Here is a 19,665-nt window from a genome sequence, read left to right as displayed (position 1 = left end):
AGTGTATTATTTTTTTACGACAAAAAGATTCCAGATTTTGAAACTCACTACACCTTTCAAAACTATTTATAAAAAGATTTAGGCGTATTGTCAAAACATTGTCTTTTGTATGGCGATCCAAAATGTCCGTGTGAATATTTTTCAGCTCCAGTCCAAAAAATAGAAATGTGATACAAATACATCCGAGTATTAAATATATTTAATTTGGATTTCTAAATTATTGTGAATAATTGTGAGTATAGAATCGTCCAACGATGATGCAAAAAACCCGTCCGATCGAAGCCTTCCAACAAGTTTTGAGTGCCTTCAAATTATTTGAGAAGAAATTGGACAAGTTACAGGATGACGTGAATTCGCATGGACAAACTTTATCGGATCTTCGGAATCTGGTTTCAAACCTAGCCATTGGAGTTGATCCCAAGATTCAACTGAAACTAGACGACAAGCGGCTTAAAAAGTCTATGGCTGTACAATACGACAATCACCCAAATAAGCAATCGGATGGTTTTAAAACAAAAAGAAAGAATACCATCCAGTCTCTCCCATCAAAATTGAAACCAAAAGGTTACCCTACTCCAACAATAATAGGGATGAGACCACTTGTGGAGTCGCCATTCGGTAGACATGCATCCATGCCTAAAATGAAGCACGCGCCCAGATTAGGCAAGACATCGTCTCTGCGGAAAGCTACAACTCTCAGAACCCAAAAAGGAAGAGAGAAAAGAGAAATCAGGCTGAAAACTAAGACCAAATAATGACTTCTTAATTGCATGTCAAGCTCGATTTTTTTAAATGTAAATTTATAAATTATATGGTGTAAAAGTAAAAAAAAAATTGAGAGTAAAATAAATTACTTTTATTTATATACCTAAAAGAAACATTTTATTTAACAAGTTACAATGGGAATGTTTACATGAAATTGGTATTTGACAATAAAAAAAATAATAAAAATTTGCATAAAATGCTACAGGAATATACTGACATGATCGAATAACTGAAATCTAATCTATGCTAAAAAATTGGTAACTGACAAAAACATCAGAATCAGTGATAAACAATGCACATACAATTTTATTTCATTATCAAAAACTATACTAAGGCATTTTGGTTTTTAAGCTAGTTAGGTAGTTTATTGCTTATATACTTAACTAGATATTTATGTAATTATCCACAATATTGCACAGGTATAACCCCATAAGTCACAACATAATCACAATAAAGCTTTAAATTCGACTAAAAATGACACAAAGGCGTATAACGTAGGGCGGGAAATATTCTCTCAACAAAGTTATTTGCATTTTTTAGAACTTTATCTTATATTCAGACAAGAAAAAATAGCACTTTACAGCATTGACCGAAGTTTTCTAAAGCATGCCACGAGAGTTGACACCTATGGTTTGCCTGCGCAATAGCAAACTCCTACTGCTTCTACTGTGCAGGCAAACTATAGACAGTCAGATCCAAACTCACGTGCTAATTGTACCTACTTGTGGTACCAGCCATGATGAAGCTATAGGTACAGGAGTGGCAACTTTTTGTTACAAGGAACATATATTTCCATCTCTTTCATCTGTGGCCCGACCTCTTTTTCTTAAAAATCGTGAGACTTAGATATAGGTATAATGGTTAGCAAGTTGTATACCTTTCAAAGGGCAAGAAAGAGAGGTATGCATCTGTCAAAGCGCAAGAAAGAGAGGTAGACATGGAAGAGGCAGCAGTATATGTACTTTGTATTTTTTTTGTCATTCAATGTACATATATTGCAAAAAAAAAATTAAAAGTTCAAACAAAACAAAGTTTTACAAAGGTCTTACTAGTGCGGTCTTCAGTATACCTTTAGCTACGTGGGTTCCACAGGGCAAAAAATAGCTTGGACTTGTTTGAAATTTGACAACAGAGCGGCGCCACTAGTGCTGGTCATAGACAACGACATACAGACTGGACATGGACATAGTAAACAAATTTTCTGAACCAGGGCAGTAGAAAGTGTTATTGTAATACTTTTATTTCTGAATCATACAGAAATATATTACAGTTGTGCTGGCATAAATTCGTTGGAACGAGACGGCAATATGTTTTCATACAAGTTAAGAAATTGAGGTGATTGACAGTTCACCGCCTGGCCAAAAAAAAGATTAGGAACACTATGAGTTAGCCTGATAACAGAAATAATCGTGGTATATTGGCTTCAAAGAAAAACTATAGACGCAGAATTAACGCAATGACATGAGATAATGACTATTAAATAAACTTACCAGGCAGATCAAGGTATGTTTTCTTGTTGGAACGAAATAGAAGACACTGTGTCTATAGTTTTCTCTGTCTATAATTGGCTCACAAACGCAATAAGGTAAATCCTCGTTTACACTAGCGCAGATATTCAGTCACACTGAGCAAGAAACGCTCAATACAGTTTACTGATTATGTACAATTTATAGAACATTCTATTTCACTTGACTGCATCGAAGTGAGTGAGATAGCATAACACAATCTGTATTAATGAACCGCAGCATAAACGAGGTTTACGATAGGACGTTATTTCACATATAAAATTCTTTATCCAATAATATTGCTATATATATTTCTATTCACGAAACGATAATATTAGACAAATAATTATATATGTGGGACATCACCATAAAAACAGGATCGTTTTCTATCGAGCATCAAGTCTACTTTGTCTATTGTCTGAGCTGTCAAGTTACTTATTCTCGAGCACGGCCTGTATGTCCAAACCGCTGTTGTTTTCTTCAACGGACATTCGGCATAGCTGAGCTTGTTGCCAGGCTATTTCTCCTGAACCACCAGATAACTTGGCTGTGATGATGACTGAAGTGAATTCGCGGTCGAATGTTGTTAGCGTGTCTGGAATGTGGGAAATTCGGGAAATTATTTTTTTCCCACGAAATTAACTTACCTTATATTTAAATGGGAGGGGATGGGGGAGACCTTTGCCCAGCAGTGGGACAATAACGGTTAACAAAACAAAATATTTAACACAAGCGATTTATCGCTTTATAGCATCTAAACTTGTTACCCCATGTTTGCTTTAAAAATATGTATATTTATAACAGTATCTGGCTGAATATAAATCAATAAAAAAAAGAAAAGAAAAAAAACTTACCATTGAGTTGAGCGTCAATTTCTTCTCGATCATCGAATTTAAGGGAACATTTTATGTGGCCAGTATCATACAACGCTGATTTCAGTCTCACACTTAGCTGCTTGTATTTAAGGTCGTCATTGGTACTAAGACGCCATGATATCGTGCCCTCTTCTTCCGAGGAGTCCTCTGAAATTTAAAAATAGAATACACGATTAATAGCAAAAGAAAACCACGTTCGAATCATACTCGCGCCACATGAATATGTATACCAATCTGATTCATAGACCACCACTTGCTTCCGTTGAAGGAAAACATCGTGAGGAATCCTGCACTCTAGTTGATATCATCTAGTGTATGAAATGGAGAAGGCAATGGCAAACCATTCCATTAATATTGCCAAGAAAGCCGTTGTGTATGTTTCATGTCGCTTAATTCAATTCAAAATATTTCTTTTAGACACAGTAAATATATATGTAAGGAAGAATGTAAATAAATTAAATTTCTTTCTTCCACCTACCATTCCTGGCCAAATATACCATCTTCCAATCCAGCTCGACCTTCAACATCATCCGCTTGCACTCATACGCAGCACGCGCGAACTCCTGTATTACATCTATCTCTTTCCCATCCTGCGACACTCTATACTTGTCTCTGGTTGGGAAGTACCTATAAAAAAACATGGTTTTGTAGACAGAGAAAAATGTAGACTTCGTGATATTTTTCATTTCACCCCATCTTTAATATCTAAAGTAATTAATTTGAATTTTTGATTTCATTATTTTTTTAATTATTTTTATATAATACTAGATAGCCCGCGGCTTCGCCAGCGTGAATTTATCAGCGAATGCGGAACAGACGATTTTTATACAAACTTTCAACCCCGTTTGTTCGTCATTTGGGGGTTGATATTTGGGAAAATAAGAAGCCTATGTTTGAACGGGGGTCTTTAACTACATGCATATGAAATTTCATCAAAATCGGTGCAGCTTAAACCGCTGCACCGATTTTGATGAAATAACCGTGAAAGTGGAACGGACAGACAGACTTTATATAATATTAGTATGGATTTTGGGTAGAATAGTTGTTTGAATTGGGTTAGCTTGTAATGATAGATGTAAGTTGTAAATAATTAAAAAAAATATGAAAGCTCAGCTTATATTTCAAAAAGGCAGATCGAGGTATCTCGTGACCATAGATCTGGAAGATTTTTGGGGACTTTTAATTGTGTTGTAAATATGAGTGAACTTAGTGACCTGTAAATTTATTTATACATACCGTATCTGGTAACGTCCCGGTTGCTCAAAATGGAATGTATATTTTTTCAGTTTGCCCATCTCACCGCGGCCCGTCCGCCATTGTTTGGAACCGGATATCCGGCCATGGCTTTCGTAGTCGACTGCCTTTCTGAAATAAACAACACAAAGGTTTTTACAAAAATACCTATGCATATAATACCTCTTTATTACCCCATAAATGTAACAAATAAGTAAGGTAAGCCCTTCTGGCATGATAGGGACCAACACTGTTCAAATGAGTTTCTTTCGGCATTTCTCCTCAGCAGTGGTCGTTCCGAAATGCCAGTAGTTGCTTAAAGTAAGTAGTAAACGCTTGTGAGAAATTACTATTCAAAAATGCCTGTGAAAGTCTAATATGTGATTGATTTGATTTAATAAAATACAAAGACACAAGAAATAGAAGAAGCACTAGCAACGGCGGACTTATCCCATGGTGGGATCTCTACCAGTCAACCAAAGGCAGGAAAAGACAAAGGAAGTTAAAATATGTCCTGCTAATATTATAAATGCGAAAGTTTGTGAGGACGTATGCATGTTTGTTACTCTGTCACATAAAATCCACATACACGGGTAGAATATAACCTGGACTAACGTCCAGGTATAAAGTATACGGGTATAATATACGTTATATTCTACCCGTATAAAAAGTACCCGTAAAGTGTTAACATAGGGTACTTTTTATCCCGAAATTATACTTTTTATTCCCACGGGAGCGAAGCCCCGGGGCGATGCTAGTATATATAGTACTAGCATCGCCCCGGGGCTTCGCTCCCGTGGGAATTTGGGGATAAAATATATATATATATATATATTAATGTGGCCTAATTAATGTAATGTGTTACCTTTCCACCATGAGCTGAATGAGCTCCTCCAGACACCTCTTGGCGAGGTACCGCCGCCTGGCGTCCGACACCTGGCGCTGTCTGTGCTCCCTGAGAGTCAGTATCGCTTCGATCAGCTCCACTTCGCTGGCCATGTTCCTTCTGGTCAATACCTGAAAGATAAAGTCCAAGTTATTATTTAGAAACTAACGCCTCGCCCCGGCTCCGCTCGGGTAATAACATCATCAACTGAGACACGTACAAATAATTAAAAGTTGGAACATGTTAGATATACACATCTATAAATAACAATAATAAGATTGTTTCCGTGACGTAAATATGTGACGCAGTCATACAATTTGGCGATAAGTGGTAGGAATTGCTCAAGGAGCAAACACTGATTTTCAGTCATCATATATACGGACACATACACCTTAACCTTCTGAGATCACACTATCTATTGGTGAAAACCGCATGAAACTCAGTTTTTGAGTTTATCGCGATCAGACAGACAGACGCTGAAGAATTTGTTTTATAATAAGTAAGGATTAGACCATCACAGGCACTTTTTCTAAGTCATGTTTAACCGTTTTAGATTATCGTGCGACGCGACTCAAGGACACGTAGCTTTGACAGTATACAGGGTTACTGGTATCTGACGCATAACCATCCAAAAGCGCATAAGGTACATAGAGACTAACATCTTTTGTTCTACGACTTATGTCTAAACGTAATAAATAGAAAAAAAATCCTTTTTTTTAGTTTTAATGTCGTTTCTATAAAATGTTAACTCAATGTTAGATTCCGCCACTGTACTGTCTCGTGCAGTTGCTTCGCTATTACATAGAGTTAAGAAGTTTAGAATCGCAAATTAGATTGTTTTTTTTTTATATGAAAAAAAAACTACGAATCACGAAAACTCGTAGAATAAAAGTTTCTTGTTTTGATGTACCCAAGTAGTCTTTAGGAGGTTTTGCGTTTGATACCAGTAACCCTGTATATATACACATACATAGTCAACAACCGCATTCCTAGACTCATAAAATTAAACACAAATATTCAAAAGGAGATAACCCATTTTGGGCCTAAGCGTTACAAAAATAAATACCAAAATTGTATATTAAAAACTGACAAAATACACTTGTAAGAAAATGGCAACATTATCTATTTGTAGATTAGGTTTCAACAAAGGCATACACTTTATTTGTCGGCGCAAACTCAACCATAAAATAATGCGCATAAGGTTCAAATTACCTCCTTATGGTTATTGGTGTATCTCCACGTGACGTCCTGCAAGTCGTCCCGGGACACGGCGATGACGTACGACAGTTTCTTGCCCCACCCGTGGCTGTATAACAGCGGGGCGTTGAGTTTAGCCTCGCACGGGTCCACGTGAAGCCAGGTGTTGGAGTCGTAGTCGAAAACCTGAGGAAGAATACAATAAGTATTAATAGTAATAAATATAATGATAACGTTTCCTCTGTTTAGGTTTTATTGGGATAAAAATGCGTGTTTCTGTGAAAAAAACAATATCAATATTTATTTTTTATCGCTAATTACAACATTTATAAACTCAAAAGTTTACCTTGAACAAAAAGTGTACTCACCTGTGAAAAATTCTCTCTCTCTATATCTGACAGAGTCAGTACAATTTTTAAATTAACGAAAATCTTATAACCATAAAGGTTTTCTTTACATACATATTTAAAGCTAGTTAAACGTAATAAATAGAAAAAAATCCTTTTTTTTTTAGTTTTAATGTCGTTTCTATAAAATGTTAACTCAATGTTCGATTCCGCTACTGTACTGTCTCGTGCAGTTGCTTGGCTATTACATAGAGTTAAGAAGTTTAGAATCGCAAATAGCAAAATATAGCTAAAATATATTTTAATTTACATAAATATTTAAAGCTAGTTAAAAAAAAAACTAAACTAAAAGTATATGATTATGATGACGATGGAAAAAAAACCACAATTTCGCCACAAACTTATATTGTCGTCAGATAGATCTTGATCAATGCGTGACAAACGACTCATGTCCGTGTTATTAAACAGTCGTGCTTATCATAATAATAATCATCGCATTGTCATCGTAACTAAACTTTCACTCTATGTTAGACTCTAAATTAAAGAAGATAAAGCTCAAGTTACCTCGCACCAGACGTGGTCAGTGATATCATAGACGTATCTCGTGTCATAGCCCAGAGACCGACATAGCAAGACGAAGCAGTTGGCCCACTCGCCGCAGCGGCCGCGACGCGACCTCAGAAGCGCGCGCGGGTCGTTGTACCGGGGAAAGTCGATTGTTTTCTCGCATCTGATGCAGTAGTATTTCTGTGGAGAATAAATAAATATATCAGAACAAATCACACAGACTGAACTAGCCCCCCAACAACACAGATACCAACTCAACGATACTAATATTTTATAATAAATACGTATAGATAAACATCCAAGACCCGGGCCAATCAGGAAAAGATCATTTTCCATCATGACCCGACCGGGGATCGAACCTGGGACCTCTCGATTCAGAGGCAAGCACTTTACCACTGCGCCACCGAGGTCGTGAAAACATATATTAAAAACTATTTACTATATCTCATGCATACGGCTACGCTAACCCGTCGGCTATAGTATAACAGAAATATATATGGTATTTTTTTGGAGGGAGAAACGGGGATAACGAAATACGAGAGAGACAGAGACATGTATGTGGTTTAGCCTTATAATAGAAAAGAGGAGATTAAGAGACACATGGTTTATGAAACTGATGGGTAACCATAGCATTCCTAAGGAAGGTTAATGTCAGTCAGCTTGAAAAAAATCACAAGAAAATTTTCATTTTAGTTTTTAGCGATGTCTGACTTCGTGGCTATGAGAAAGAGAGATAGTAAAACCAACCAATTACGTGTCTACTATTAAATGTCTGGCTATATGTCCTAGCGGAAGGGGCAAACCAAAGAAATGCTGGCTTGATGTGGTCGGCACCGACGACGAGCAAATTATTTAATAAAAACTCGGGTAAAAAAATAATAAACTACACACCGAAACCTTCCTCAGGAACCACACTATCTATTGGTGAAAACCGCATGATAATCCGTGCAGTAGTTTTTGAGTTTATCGCGAACAGACAGACAGACAGACAGACGAGGCAGAGGACTTTGTTTTATATTATGTAATGATTAAGCTTGCTGATGACCGTGCAAATTGGAGTAGAAATGTAGGAAAACCGACTCTGGTAATCAAGGGAAAACTTTTAGGTGAGAGAGAGAGAAAGAGAGAGAGAGAAAGACAGAGACAGACTCACTTCAACAGTACAAATCTCAGTGCCAGTGTTGACAGAGGTGCTGCCGCTATATTCTGTGAGGCCGCCGCAGACACACGCAGGAGTGTCCACCCACGAGAAGAACTTGTATTTGAACCAGCTAAGCAGCTCCATCAGTAAAGCTATGTCGAACGGCAGGTCTAAGCTCTTAATCTCGCCTGCAATGACATGTTTCAAATGGTCGTTGTTTCGTTTCAAAAAGTCCCATAAAAATTTCAAGAAATGAGACTACATATAGAAAGGCCGCCAACGTTTCTGGTGGTCATTAACTACATGTATACCCATTTTGTCGAAATCGGTCAAACGGTTTAGCCGTAAAAGCGGAACAGACAGACAGACTTTCGCATTTATAATATTAGTATGGATGGATAGGAATTGATGATATCAATTTCACTGCAATGCATTTGTTGTTACTTATGATAGTAGCAATCACATTGCACAAAATTGTATTTCAATCTAAAAAAGAAGACAACATTATCACTAATCTATACAGTTTATATAAATTTAATAGAACTGAATTTGTAAAAAAAATCTAGTACAACCATGTTCTTTATGCAAAAACCCAAATGCACCAGAGGGCAGCACTAAAATGAGATGTAAACAGCATAGTTTAACATTGACAGTGACTGTATTCCAAGGCATGACAGAATGTTATTGCAAACAGTAAATTTTTATTTACTCTCCCCTATATCCGTAGGTATGTATATTTATATACTCTTATATTTTAGGTTACACACTGTACCATGTTTCAATATTGTTATTATAACTTATTATATTCCGTGTCAATTTCATCCTTGACGTTGGCAAAATCATCGTTTTGGTGAACGATTGAGCCATGAAACTTAAAAAAAAATTAAGGGGGGATTGTGTTATTGATTTGCTGCCATCTGCATGGAGCTTTGCATTTCCACACTTGCTACACTGCAGTACATATGGAGTGTGGTTTTGCTGAGAAAATTTATCCCATTGGCCCATTGTTCGCCATGTAGCCAAAGACATGGACAACAAGAGGAATGACCCGAAATTATTTTTTTTATAAACAGTTCTCTCACCAGACTTGATCTTCTTCTGATGCTCTCTCAGTCTATCTATCGCCATCAGCTGCAATGTCACGATGGGTATGTGTGCCCGGGCAAGTTCTTGTAACTCATCATCTTCATACTGTATCATGTTGTTGAACAATGCTTCTATCTTCAACAGGAGAGGACTGTGGGTTTTCTGTAAAATTCAAATTCATATATTTTATATGAATGTAACTAATATTATACATGCGAAAGTAAGTTTGTTTGTGTGTTTGTTACCCCTTCACACTCTACCTACTCGACCAATCTTCTTGAAATATGTAGTTTGAAGTGTGGAGAAGGACATAGGGGATTTTCATCCCGAAAAATAACTGTATCTGCGGGAAATTTACGCGGGCGAAGCCGCGGGCAAGAGCCTACACTATGCCCACCAGTGGGCATTATTATTATAAATTCCTGATTCAGAAGGGACTAGATGGGTGATCAGTCCAGTGATTGGTCCCACCCTGGGACCATATTCATCCAGTTCCTTGAAACCCTTTAAATAGCAGTAAGGTCTCTGGATCTACAGGTACCTTTGCAGAACCTTATCTACTAAAATGGTCCACAAGGAGAATCATGCACTAATTTATTGTGTGGCACACACCAGTTTAGATAATGCACTATTTGTAGATTTTTGTAAATTTTTGCAAAGGTTTTCTTTCTTCTTTGTATTTGTGCGTTTTACTCATATCACTCTAAGAATTTCTTTCTTGAGTTTCATACACCATAATAGTAATGTCTTTATTAAAGATATCTTAGAAATACGATGCTGGAGTTAAAACATATATACATAGTTAATATAAAATGGTCCCATAAGTAAATGGGTCTACATTGAAATTTTTTAATTCCATCATCCCTCAATGGACCTTCCAATGGAACTATAACCACAGCATGGATATTATTTTCAACTTCTTTTCCATTTCAATTATAGATAGCAAATTACAATTATATAAAAGTTTAAGATCATACCAAAATATTTGCAGGTATAAACTTGGGCTTTTTAGCCGGTGTGTTTTGGAAAGACTTTACGGTGACTTTGCTCTGGTCCAGGGCACCGTAGCAGAAGCACAGCTTTCTCTCAATGGTTGCTTGAGCTATCCTCAACTTGCTTAGAGAGTACTCCTTGGGGTATGTCATACTGTCTGCTACCTGAAATCACCAAACTTTCTTAACCAGGTCTTTTATTTGTAATTTTTCATGTACCTAAGTACTTATTATTTAACTAGAAACATAGAATGTAGACACTAGTTATTTGCTTATTTTCATTTAGTTGTGAGCTGATGTACTGTACCACCTTCTACAGACGCCAGTCTCCACAATTTTTTTCTTAACTGTACTTATTTAAGGAAAAATCCGTATGCCTTAACTAAGTAAACACTTTTACTTTTTCTAATGCCACTGAACAGTGTAGTGATGGGAACAGAGAAAGAACAACTTCTCCTGAACTTCAGGAGATTAATATACATACTTTTTCCAGTTGATAGTACAGTGGCGTTGGAGTGCACAGAAGGTAAATTTAAAGAGAAGCATCGATAGGTAAGAGGCTTACCGATTGAAACCCTACATATTTCATATAGTCACCCAAAGCCTCACATTCTAAACACTTCTTCAAAACATCGCTCTTAATCGTTCGTAACTCGTAATCGTGGGGATTTTCTAGAATAGTGTTTATGTGTCGCAGAACTTCGTAAAGAATATCACCGAATTTATCAGTATCCCGAACACTTTGCTCCACTAAAGCTAATCTAGCCATATCTTCCATCGTTAAATTACTACTTGAAACACTTGGAAACGCTACAAAAAAAATATAAAATAAGTTTTATTGAATTAACAAATACACGGCATTGATAAGATACTTGTCAAATTTTGATTTGTAATGGTAAGGCTTGTTCCATGGTCGAGATCTGTCAACAATGTTACAAATGCACAGATTTCATTTACAGGAATGTTTTCATATACCAAATGTCATAGAAATATGTTGGATATCAGTGTGGGCTATAATGGAATACAACATTTCACAGATAAAAAACAACAGAAATTGTTTTGCTGACTACCCGTTTACGTGCAAACTAAAATTACCTGCAGGTACTAAAATTATGTTATTTAAAATAATAATATCAATTATTAAATGCTACAAATTATTTAAGCCTACAAAAAAGAAACGTGACATTCCTTATCAAAGCCTTCAGCCCGAGCCATCACTTATTAGTTACTATGGTATTGGAAATAGTAAACAAATAATGCAGTAAGAATTGCTTCTTTGCCGGTATTAACGTGGTATTTTAGTTATGCTTTGGTTGAAAAATGCGAAAACATACAGTAGTACCTGATAAATCTCCTTACACGGGTATAAAGCAAAAGAAAACTTAAGACAATTACTTTACACGAATGTCTGTTGTTTATATTAGGATTTCATATTGTTTTATGCTTTCATTTTTATTGATTAGGTATATCAAACGTATTGAAGCAAGCAGTTGTTTTTTTACTCTGTCTGTCACTGCTTAACTTTCACATAACGCCTGATAAAACTGAAGAGCAAATACGATTTTTGTATTTATTTTAGGCGCTGTAAAGTGACATTTATACAATATATTTTTAAATTCAAGTTAAATTACTTTTCAGAATTCCAACAGACATCCCGAAACTGGTTGTTACACGCTCGCTATGTGCGAGGAGAACATTCTCAGTGTTTGGACTTAGCTGATGAATTGCAAAAACAATGTGAGAACAAGCACAGATATGCATATTTCATAAAGGTACATAAACTTTTATTACAAGGAAACTTTCAAGATGAGGCTGTGCTATGCCTGTGATACTGGCATAATGCTTTTCTAAAAAGAAATGTTGAATTAACATCGATCCTCTAATAAAGAAATATTGTTGGCTGGCTTAGAATACACAGAAATCAATTGATTTTTGATTTCTGTTCTGGAATTAAGTAGATCAACAAAAAAACATTTTTACTTTTTCAAAAGGCATCGGTACTGGCAGACGCAGGACGATATCAAGAAGCCCTAGAGCGGTTCCACAGCTGTCTTCGGTTGCAGCCACAGGACCCAGAACCTTTGAAAGAAGTCGCCAAGTGTTTGTAAGAAAAAGTTACTATTCGTCTTCTTGTCTGTCCAAATAGTTGATTAAAGTTAGCTTCTAGGTGTTTGATGTATAAAAATAGTTTTTGGAAAAAGCTGAGAAGAAAACGTACCAAAGTAATACATAATTAATTTTCTTTTCAGATTTCGTCAAGGACGTTACCAGCTATCTCTTGAAGCTTACTTGGAAGCTGATAAATTAACAAAACATCCGGACCCAGACGTCTACTGCGCTTTAGGTAAAATAAACTTGGGAGATCTGTTTCTCATCTTCTCGGCCGTAATGACGTCAAGCCCAGGATCAGCGTAAAAATTAACCCTAAAGATATGAATACCTATTCGGATGTGATTTTGCAACCGGCCGCCTGCCTGTAGTCAACTATCTTTGGGAACGCTATTGTTACCTATCCACGACCAAAGCTAGTTTTTCTTAGTCGCCGCGCATGTTATCCGTCCATATACTCATACTAGCTGTTGCCCGCGGCTTCGCCCGCGTGATGTTTCTTTGCTCTGTCTACACCGTGTCTTTATCTTATATATCTTTATCTTTAAGATTTTCAACTTTTTAGAGAACTTCCTTATATACAACATTTCTAACCTTGTTTGAAGGTGGTAGGTTCATGAGATATAGCCTAGTGACAGACAGACAGACATACAGACGTTGCCCGCGGCTTCGCCCGCGTGATGTGTCTTTGCTCTGTCTACACCATAAGAGATAAAGTCGTGTAAAATAGGTTTCTATATAGAAAAAATCTAGCAGGGTCAAATCACACGATCTTATTGGCCTTGGAGAATTGACCTCGAAGGGCCACCTCGTCTGCTGTAAAATGAACGACGTAATGCGCGCAACGTTTGCACTGACGAACACCCACGATTTGATATAATCATAACAACCCCATTCCACCCTAATAGGTATGATGGTATTTCACTACCACCACGTTAGATTTCAAATACGTTGTGTTATTCGTAATCAGCGACCCGAAAAACCGTACAAATATATACAAACAAATATACCGTTGATATTTGACTTTATTAGCCCCTTTTCCCCCATTTAGGGGTAAATCCGGAGACCCGTATTTACTCATTTATTGATAGAAGTAATCCTGTAAAGTTTCAAAAAAAACAAATTAACTGATCTGGTTTCCCCATACGAACTTTGAACCCTCCCTTCCTTTCTTAATGCACCTCTAGGCCACATAAGGAACCTACGTGCCAAATTTGAAGTTTCTAGACTCAGCGGTTTATAGGCTGTACGTTGATGTCAGTCAGTCAGTCATTCAGTTTGTTTTTATATATTTAGATTTACAAGACGGAGTTATATTCTCTAAGAGTGGAACCACATACCACAAATTCTTGGGATAGGCATAGGATAGAGGCATACTTACTTTCGATTGATATGCTATTGTAAGAATTCGACGACATGACTGGCATGCGGTCATGCAGATTTCAGATGAAGGCTCAACATTTTGGTAGACTCAAGACTGCTATAGCAGTTTAGTTTAATTATACCTACGGCGAGTGACATATCTACTTGAAATTTTCGATCTAAAATTGCACTTTTAAATAGCGGAATGTGCATGGAACCTTGGTGACGTGGGGCGCGGAGTGGAGTGGGCGAGGTCGGGGGTGCAGGCGGGGGGCGGGGAGCGGGCCGGGGCTCTGCTGGCCAAGCTGTTACTGGCTGGAGATGACGTGGCAGGAGCACTGGCAGCTTACGACCAAGCGTTGACGTGAGTGTACTAGTTACATACTACTTAATTATATCACAATGATAGTGATTTAGTTTAGTGGTTGGTATCTTCTTCATTCTCGTATTCCTCATCGCTGGGGGTCGTGGTTATTACGCGGAATTATACACATACCAACTTTCTTGGCATTAGTAATGGAGTGGTTTGCCATTGCTTTCTCCATTTCAAACACAAGTTAATAATGAACTAGTGTGCAGGTTTCCTCACGATGTTTTCCTTCACCGGATGCAAGTGGTGGTCGATGAAAACTACTATACATGAGTCAGATTGGTATACAAACTCGTGTGGCACGAGTAGGATTCAGTGGTTATTAATACTATTTAATACGCTTTGACGAAGCAGGTACCTATTAGGTATTCACTGCAAGAATTTTACGAGGAGATTTGGATAATAAAGCTGAGTTGTTTTCCAAAGAAATATGTCTAAACCATTTTTAGACATAGGTACTTAGATTTCTTTTTCAATTATCAAAAATAGTTACGAAAAGGTTTTTTTTTTAGTTCTCACATTACTTACTTTAGGCTGATTAGCTGCTGATCGGACTTACTATGGAAAATGATTATCCCACGGCCCGTTCTCTTTAAATGTCGGGACAATATTAGGTATTTCTAATTAGCCAAAAATATTAAATAGAAATCTTAATTTCTATTCTATACCTATCTGAATTTCTGTTATAAGTTAATAATATATATTTAAATATACATTATTTACTTATAACAATAAAAATGCGTTTATATTACACAGCTAAGTACGTTAGACATCAGCTCCCAAACCCAACCTGGAGTTATTGAATGAATGATAATGATATTGTAATAATTCATCTAGTTCACACGCTTGCGGCGCCGACACCCTCGCAGCGGCCGGAGCTCTACGCTTGCGAGCTGGCGACCCTCGCCACGCCTTCCAACTGCTCGGCGCGGCTCTGGCACAGCAGCCCACACAGCACGCGGCCGCTTTAGCGCTTGCTGCCATGATGCTACAACATAAGGATGTTGATGCTGCGCTTGCGAGGTTAAAATCGGCATTAGCCGCCCATCCGACGTGCGTCGCAGCTCATACAAATCTAGGGCTGGCGTTATTAGCAAAAAAGAAGTATATTGCCGTGAGTACTACTGATTCATCTGAGCGTTTTACAGACTGCGTTTTTCTTCCTTAGGCATAGAGTTCTTATCCTTAGTTATCAGATCATTACGCACGCTGTCATTCATGGTCCGAGCCCTGGCTCGATGTCGTCAAGGACCAATAGACCTACTCCTGAGTAGGTATATATATGGATATATTGGTTTGTCCGGTTTGTCCTTACTGCTAGGGCCAAGTGGAAACCTCACAGCACAATGATAATGCACTATGTAGTGAACAATATCTACCTGATATGTCTAATCTATTAGCGACTGTGCTCTTAGTCACAACGTCACATGTGAAAAGTCTTCCACGAAAATGAAATAATTGGGACTAAATCTTAAAAACAGATCGCTCCATTAGGAGAGTCATAATGGACCTTTGTGCCAAGTCACAAGTAGTAGTCACAACGTGACGGCACATCATCCAAGTGATATATCTAAATTGGCCATCTCTGATCTTTGAACATCCATGTGCCTGCCTCTGTGTAAACCGACTATGCGTCGCAGGCTCTGACGTGCCTCCAGCGTGCGGTGTGGGCGGCGCCACTGAGCGCGCGAGCGGCACACGACCTAGGCCTGACTCTCATGCTGTGCAAAAGACCCGCTTCCGCCTTCTGTCGTCTGGCTACAGCCGCAGCTTTGCAGACACAGCCTTATACCGTGAGTGAATCATTTACGTCGTATCAGGTCACCTTCTAAAAAGTATAATACAAAGTCAAATGCCCGTGTTCCGCTAGGATCCCCTACTCCAATCACCCAGAGGATCGGAATTCCACTACGAACTCCAGGTGATTCTTAGCGTAGTATTTGGATAAGGATAACACTCAATGGCAATGGCCTTTTCGCGAGTCCGGTCATAACATACTCATAACCGCAAATTGTAATCACAGTCCAAATATTTGCCTAATTACGCAGATTCTTCTGATTGGCGTAGCTCTGGAACGCCTTGGAGATAGTCGAGCGGACGCAGCGTATGCCAGGGCAGTGACGTTAGCACCAGAGGATTCTCTCATCAGACTGAACATGGCTGGACGGCACGCGAGAGCTGGACGACTGCAAGAAGCGGTTGAGGAAGCTGGTATCACGGCTGGGTTGTTGCAGGCACAGGAGAAGGTAGACACGCAGGTAAGACCGTATATTTAAAAAATATTTTTTAGAACCAACCACGCAAGAGGTGCGGGGGGGGGGACGAGTGCCTACCGCCATCTAGTGGCAAGCAGTGCCATTAAAGTATATAGACATCATGTGCAGGATTCCACACGACATTTTCTTTCACCGGAAGCATGTGATGGTCAATGTACACTACTATATACATCAGATTAGTACTAATACCAATTTATGTGGCATGAATAAAATTTGAACCTGGGACTTTTTGACCACATCACATCTACCACTTGACCCACAATAATATAAAAAAAGTTATTGACTTCCAGCTGGCCAGTTCCTTAGCCACATTGCTAGCTCTGCTGCGAGAAGTCGGGGTGGAACTGCAGCTGACACCAGCAGTACCAGACGTAGACCCAATGCCAACTCCTGTCCTCGAACCAACCAATGATGAACATATCATGGCGTCAGACGAAGTTTAAATAATAGAACGGTTTAAATTTTTGAATAAATAAATAGAATATTTTTGTTTTTTTTTTTTTAGGTCAAGTGAAAAGTTATAAATCTTATTATATGCCAGCAATATTTGGGCACATTTGAGATGACAATGACACTAGCCCTGAAGTTTAAACTTTATAACGAGTTTGTATTTCCTTTAGGTCAAAGTTCTTATTATATTACCTACCAGTATTTGGGGTCATTTGGGTTAACAAACATTGGTCGTAGTTTTGTCAACTAAAACAAGTAAAATTAAGAAAAAAAAGGTAGATAAAGTATTAAATAGTTAAAGTAAAGGTAGATAAAGTATTAAGTAGTTTGACGACCTCGGTGGCGCAGTGGTAAAGTTCTTGCCACTGAACCGAGAGGTCCCGGGTTCGATCCCCGGTCGGGTCATGATGGAAAATGGTCTTTTTCTGATTGGCCCGGGTCTTGGATGTTTATCTATATATGTATATGTTATAAAAATATAGTATCGTTGAGTTAGTATCCCATAACACAAGTCTCGAACTTACTTTGGGGCTAGCTCAATCTGTGTGATTTGTCCTAATATATTTATTTATTTATTTATTTATTTATTTATTTAAATACATGTATAATCATGATCATATACAACATTTAAGATATACATGATATAATACAACAATTAAGAAAATGTGTTATTCGATGGAAAATGCATCTCTCTCTCTCTCTCTTCTTATTTAAGAGCTAGCTCTCGTCGGTGGAGTATACGCCACGCCTCTCTATCCTCGGCCTTGCATAACAATGCATAAAAGTTTTTTGTTTATAAATATAAAAGCAATAAAAACATTTACAACTGAAAATAAATTGCGATACTATGTTACAGCACTGAATAAATAAACGATTTGGAAATGGCACACTGGAATGGTGAAGGCGAAAAAAAACGAATCTAGTTGAAAATTTATACATTTTGTACTAACATTTGAATTTCAGTATGCTAAATTTAGTTTTATTTTTTGGACTGGGCATCTCATTTGTAAGTATTGTGTCGGTTATATAATAATTTTGGAATAGCACATTTTAAAAAAAGTACTTATTTCCATTAAGTAATTAATGAAAAACCCAGTAATTATTTTTCGAGCTAACTAAGTACCATACCACATTTCATAAATATAAATAAATATATAGATATTCATAATATGGACATAATAACACAAATTGAGTTAGCCCCCGAGGTAGTTCGAGACTTGCGTTATGGGATACCAACACAACGATACTATATGTTATAATAAATATGTATAGATAACCATCCCAGACCCGGGCCAATCAGGAAAAGATCATTTTCCATCATGACCCGACCGGGGATCGAACCTGGGACCTCTCGATTCAAAGGCAAGCACTTTACCACTGCGCCACCGAGGTCTTCAAAACATATATTAAAAACTATTTACTATATCTCATCATACTATATTTTAGAAAAGATACATCATAGATAAAACTGTATAACAATTACAAAGGCCTAGTAATAGAGTAAAGATATCAGAATGGCTAAGTAACACAAAGTACATATGTCAAAAAGACTATGTATCTAGATCGTCGACTTTATATTTCAAATACATAACAGACGTGTCATTCAAAAAAAAACTTTTTGTACAACAGATCAACGCCGAAGAAAAAACCAAAGAGCGCAAAGCAAGCCTCATAGTGTTACCTCCATTAGTACTAGGGTATGATGAATTATACCAAGATGCTTTGTCAGCTGAAAACGCGAACCCTGAGCCAGTTGCACCACAAGGGGCCGCCCGAAAAGGCCCAGTAAAAATAACTAAGATGCCAAATAGTGACATGAATTCTGATTCAGTCATCGAAAAAGAAAATGTCAAGTATTTGGAAAATACATATTTAAATAATTCACATTACTCCGATAGTCCAAGCGAAGAGTATTATAACGATCTATCGGAAGGATTAGATATAGAAAAGAATAGAACTGACGAAGAGAAACGAGCGTATGAAAGAAACGAAGAGAAAGATTTGTCAATAGAAGCGAAAGTATTGGCCAAAGCGCGGTTTAATGATTTTCCTGTTATCGTTGAAAAAAATGATCGTGATGATATTAAGGTTCGTGGCTTTAAAGTGCCCGACGTTAAAGTGTCAAACTTTAAGATGCCGGACACTAAGGTGACGGACATTAAGGTGTCAAACTTGAAAGTGCCGGACACTAAGTTACCTGATATTAAGTTGCCTGATATTAAGTTGTCTGATATTAAAATGCTTGATATTAAAGTGCCCGACATTAAGGTACCTGATAGTAAAATGCCCAATGGACGTAAAGGGCGTTTCAGGAGAAGCCTACAAGAAGAACATACCACGTGCCCTTGTCAAGCCGGATGATAATAAAGGGAATACGCATCAATCAAAATTGACAATATAAAAAATTGAACGAACGACATTACGAAACTATACTATCTTCTTTTTTGAACTATTTCATGTTGAACGTTGAAATAAAATGTATTCTAAAATGTATACTTATATGT

At 37.5% G+C, this 19,665-nt stretch overlaps 4 protein-coding genes across 5 annotated transcripts; 3 read left to right on the top strand and 1 right to left on the bottom strand.

The window, feature by feature from the left end:
- The first annotated feature begins 77 nt into the window (after nucleotides 1-77).
- Nucleotides 78-874, top strand: LOC128677648 (uncharacterized). The gene has a single exon (XM_053758638.2). The coding sequence runs from the start codon at nucleotides 255-257 to the stop codon at nucleotides 753-755; it is 501 nt and encodes a 166-aa protein (XP_053614613.1). The 5' UTR covers nucleotides 78-254; the 3' UTR covers nucleotides 756-874.
- On the bottom strand, nucleotides 835-11,495 carry Pngl (PNGase-like). The gene is made up of 11 exons (XM_053758635.2): nucleotides 11,160-11,495; nucleotides 10,580-10,759; nucleotides 9,599-9,764; nucleotides 8,529-8,704; nucleotides 7,373-7,555; nucleotides 6,477-6,647; nucleotides 5,244-5,395; nucleotides 4,382-4,510; nucleotides 3,624-3,772; nucleotides 3,125-3,292; nucleotides 835-2,865 (listed from the first exon to the last, which is right to left on the bottom strand). Exons 1-11 carry the CDS (start codon nucleotides 11,370-11,372, stop codon nucleotides 2,702-2,704), a joined length of 1,851 nt encoding a protein of 616 aa, XP_053614610.1. The 5' UTR covers nucleotides 11,373-11,495; the 3' UTR covers nucleotides 835-2,701.
- A 28-nt stretch (nucleotides 11,496-11,523) lies between these two features.
- On the top strand, nucleotides 11,524-17,197 carry LOC128677647 (Bardet-Biedl syndrome 4 protein homolog). Of its 2 annotated transcripts, none has more exons than XM_053758636.1 (9): nucleotides 11,524-11,695; nucleotides 12,233-12,366; nucleotides 12,586-12,698; nucleotides 12,844-12,938; nucleotides 14,267-14,429; nucleotides 15,273-15,549; nucleotides 16,076-16,228; nucleotides 16,484-16,693; nucleotides 17,002-17,197. In XM_053758636.1, exons 1-9 carry the CDS (start codon nucleotides 11,524-11,526, stop codon nucleotides 17,152-17,154), a joined length of 1,470 nt encoding a protein of 489 aa, XP_053614611.1. In that variant the 3' UTR covers nucleotides 17,155-17,197. The 2 variants fall into 2 exon arrangements, with proteins under 2 accessions (XP_053614611.1, XP_053614612.1); XM_053758637.1 differs by lacking the exon at nucleotides 11,524-11,695 and adding an exon at nucleotides 11,839-11,957.
- A 787-nt stretch (nucleotides 17,198-17,984) lies between these two features.
- LOC128677508 (uncharacterized) lies at nucleotides 17,985-19,654 on the top strand. The gene is made up of 2 exons (XM_053758414.2): nucleotides 17,985-18,167; nucleotides 18,791-19,654. Exons 1-2 carry the CDS (start codon nucleotides 18,126-18,128, stop codon nucleotides 19,520-19,522), a joined length of 774 nt encoding a protein of 257 aa, XP_053614389.1. The 5' UTR covers nucleotides 17,985-18,125; the 3' UTR covers nucleotides 19,523-19,654.
- Nucleotides 19,655-19,665: the final 11 nt, after the last annotated feature.

The sequence above is a fragment of the Plodia interpunctella genome, chromosome 18 (genome assembly GCF_027563975.2).
Source record: "Plodia interpunctella isolate USDA-ARS_2022_Savannah chromosome 18, ilPloInte3.2, whole genome shotgun sequence".
In the NCBI taxonomy this organism is placed as follows: domain Eukaryota; kingdom Metazoa; phylum Arthropoda; class Insecta; order Lepidoptera; family Pyralidae; genus Plodia; species Plodia interpunctella.
The sequence above is the reverse complement of the archived record's forward strand: the minus strand, read 5'-3'. Positions and strand labels throughout refer to the sequence as shown.

Coding starts and splice junctions, on each gene's coding strand:
- LOC128677648 (XM_053758638.2), top strand. CDS start 255: ATGATGCAAAAAACCCGTCCGATCGAAGCCTTCCAACAAGTTTTGAGT.
- Pngl (XM_053758635.2), bottom strand. CDS start 11,372: ATGGAAGATATGGCTAGATTAGCTTTAGTGGAGCAAAGTGTTCGGGAT. Junction 8,705..9,598: donor TCAGAAGAAGATCAAGTCTG/GTGAGAGAACTG, acceptor ATGTCATTGCAG/GCGAGATTAAGAGCTTAGAC. Junction 2,866..3,124: donor AATTGACGCTCAACTCAATG/GTAAGTTTTTTT, acceptor CCCACATTCCAG/ACACGCTAACAACATTCGAC.
- LOC128677647 (XM_053758636.1), top strand. CDS start 11,524: ATGTTACAAATGCACAGATTTCATTTACAGGAATGTTTTCATATACCA. Junction 15,550..16,075: donor CAAAAAAGAAGTATATTGCC/GTGAGTACTACT, acceptor TATGCGTCGCAG/GCTCTGACGTGCCTCCAGCG. Junction 16,229..16,483: donor TGCAGACACAGCCTTATACC/GTGAGTGAATCA, acceptor CTAATTACGCAG/ATTCTTCTGATTGGCGTAGC.
- LOC128677508 (XM_053758414.2), top strand. CDS start 18,126: ATGCTAAATTTAGTTTTATTTTTTGGACTGGGCATCTCATTT. Junction 18,168..18,790: donor TTGGACTGGGCATCTCATTT/GTAAGTATTGTG, acceptor TTTGTACAACAG/ATCAACGCCGAAGAAAAAAC.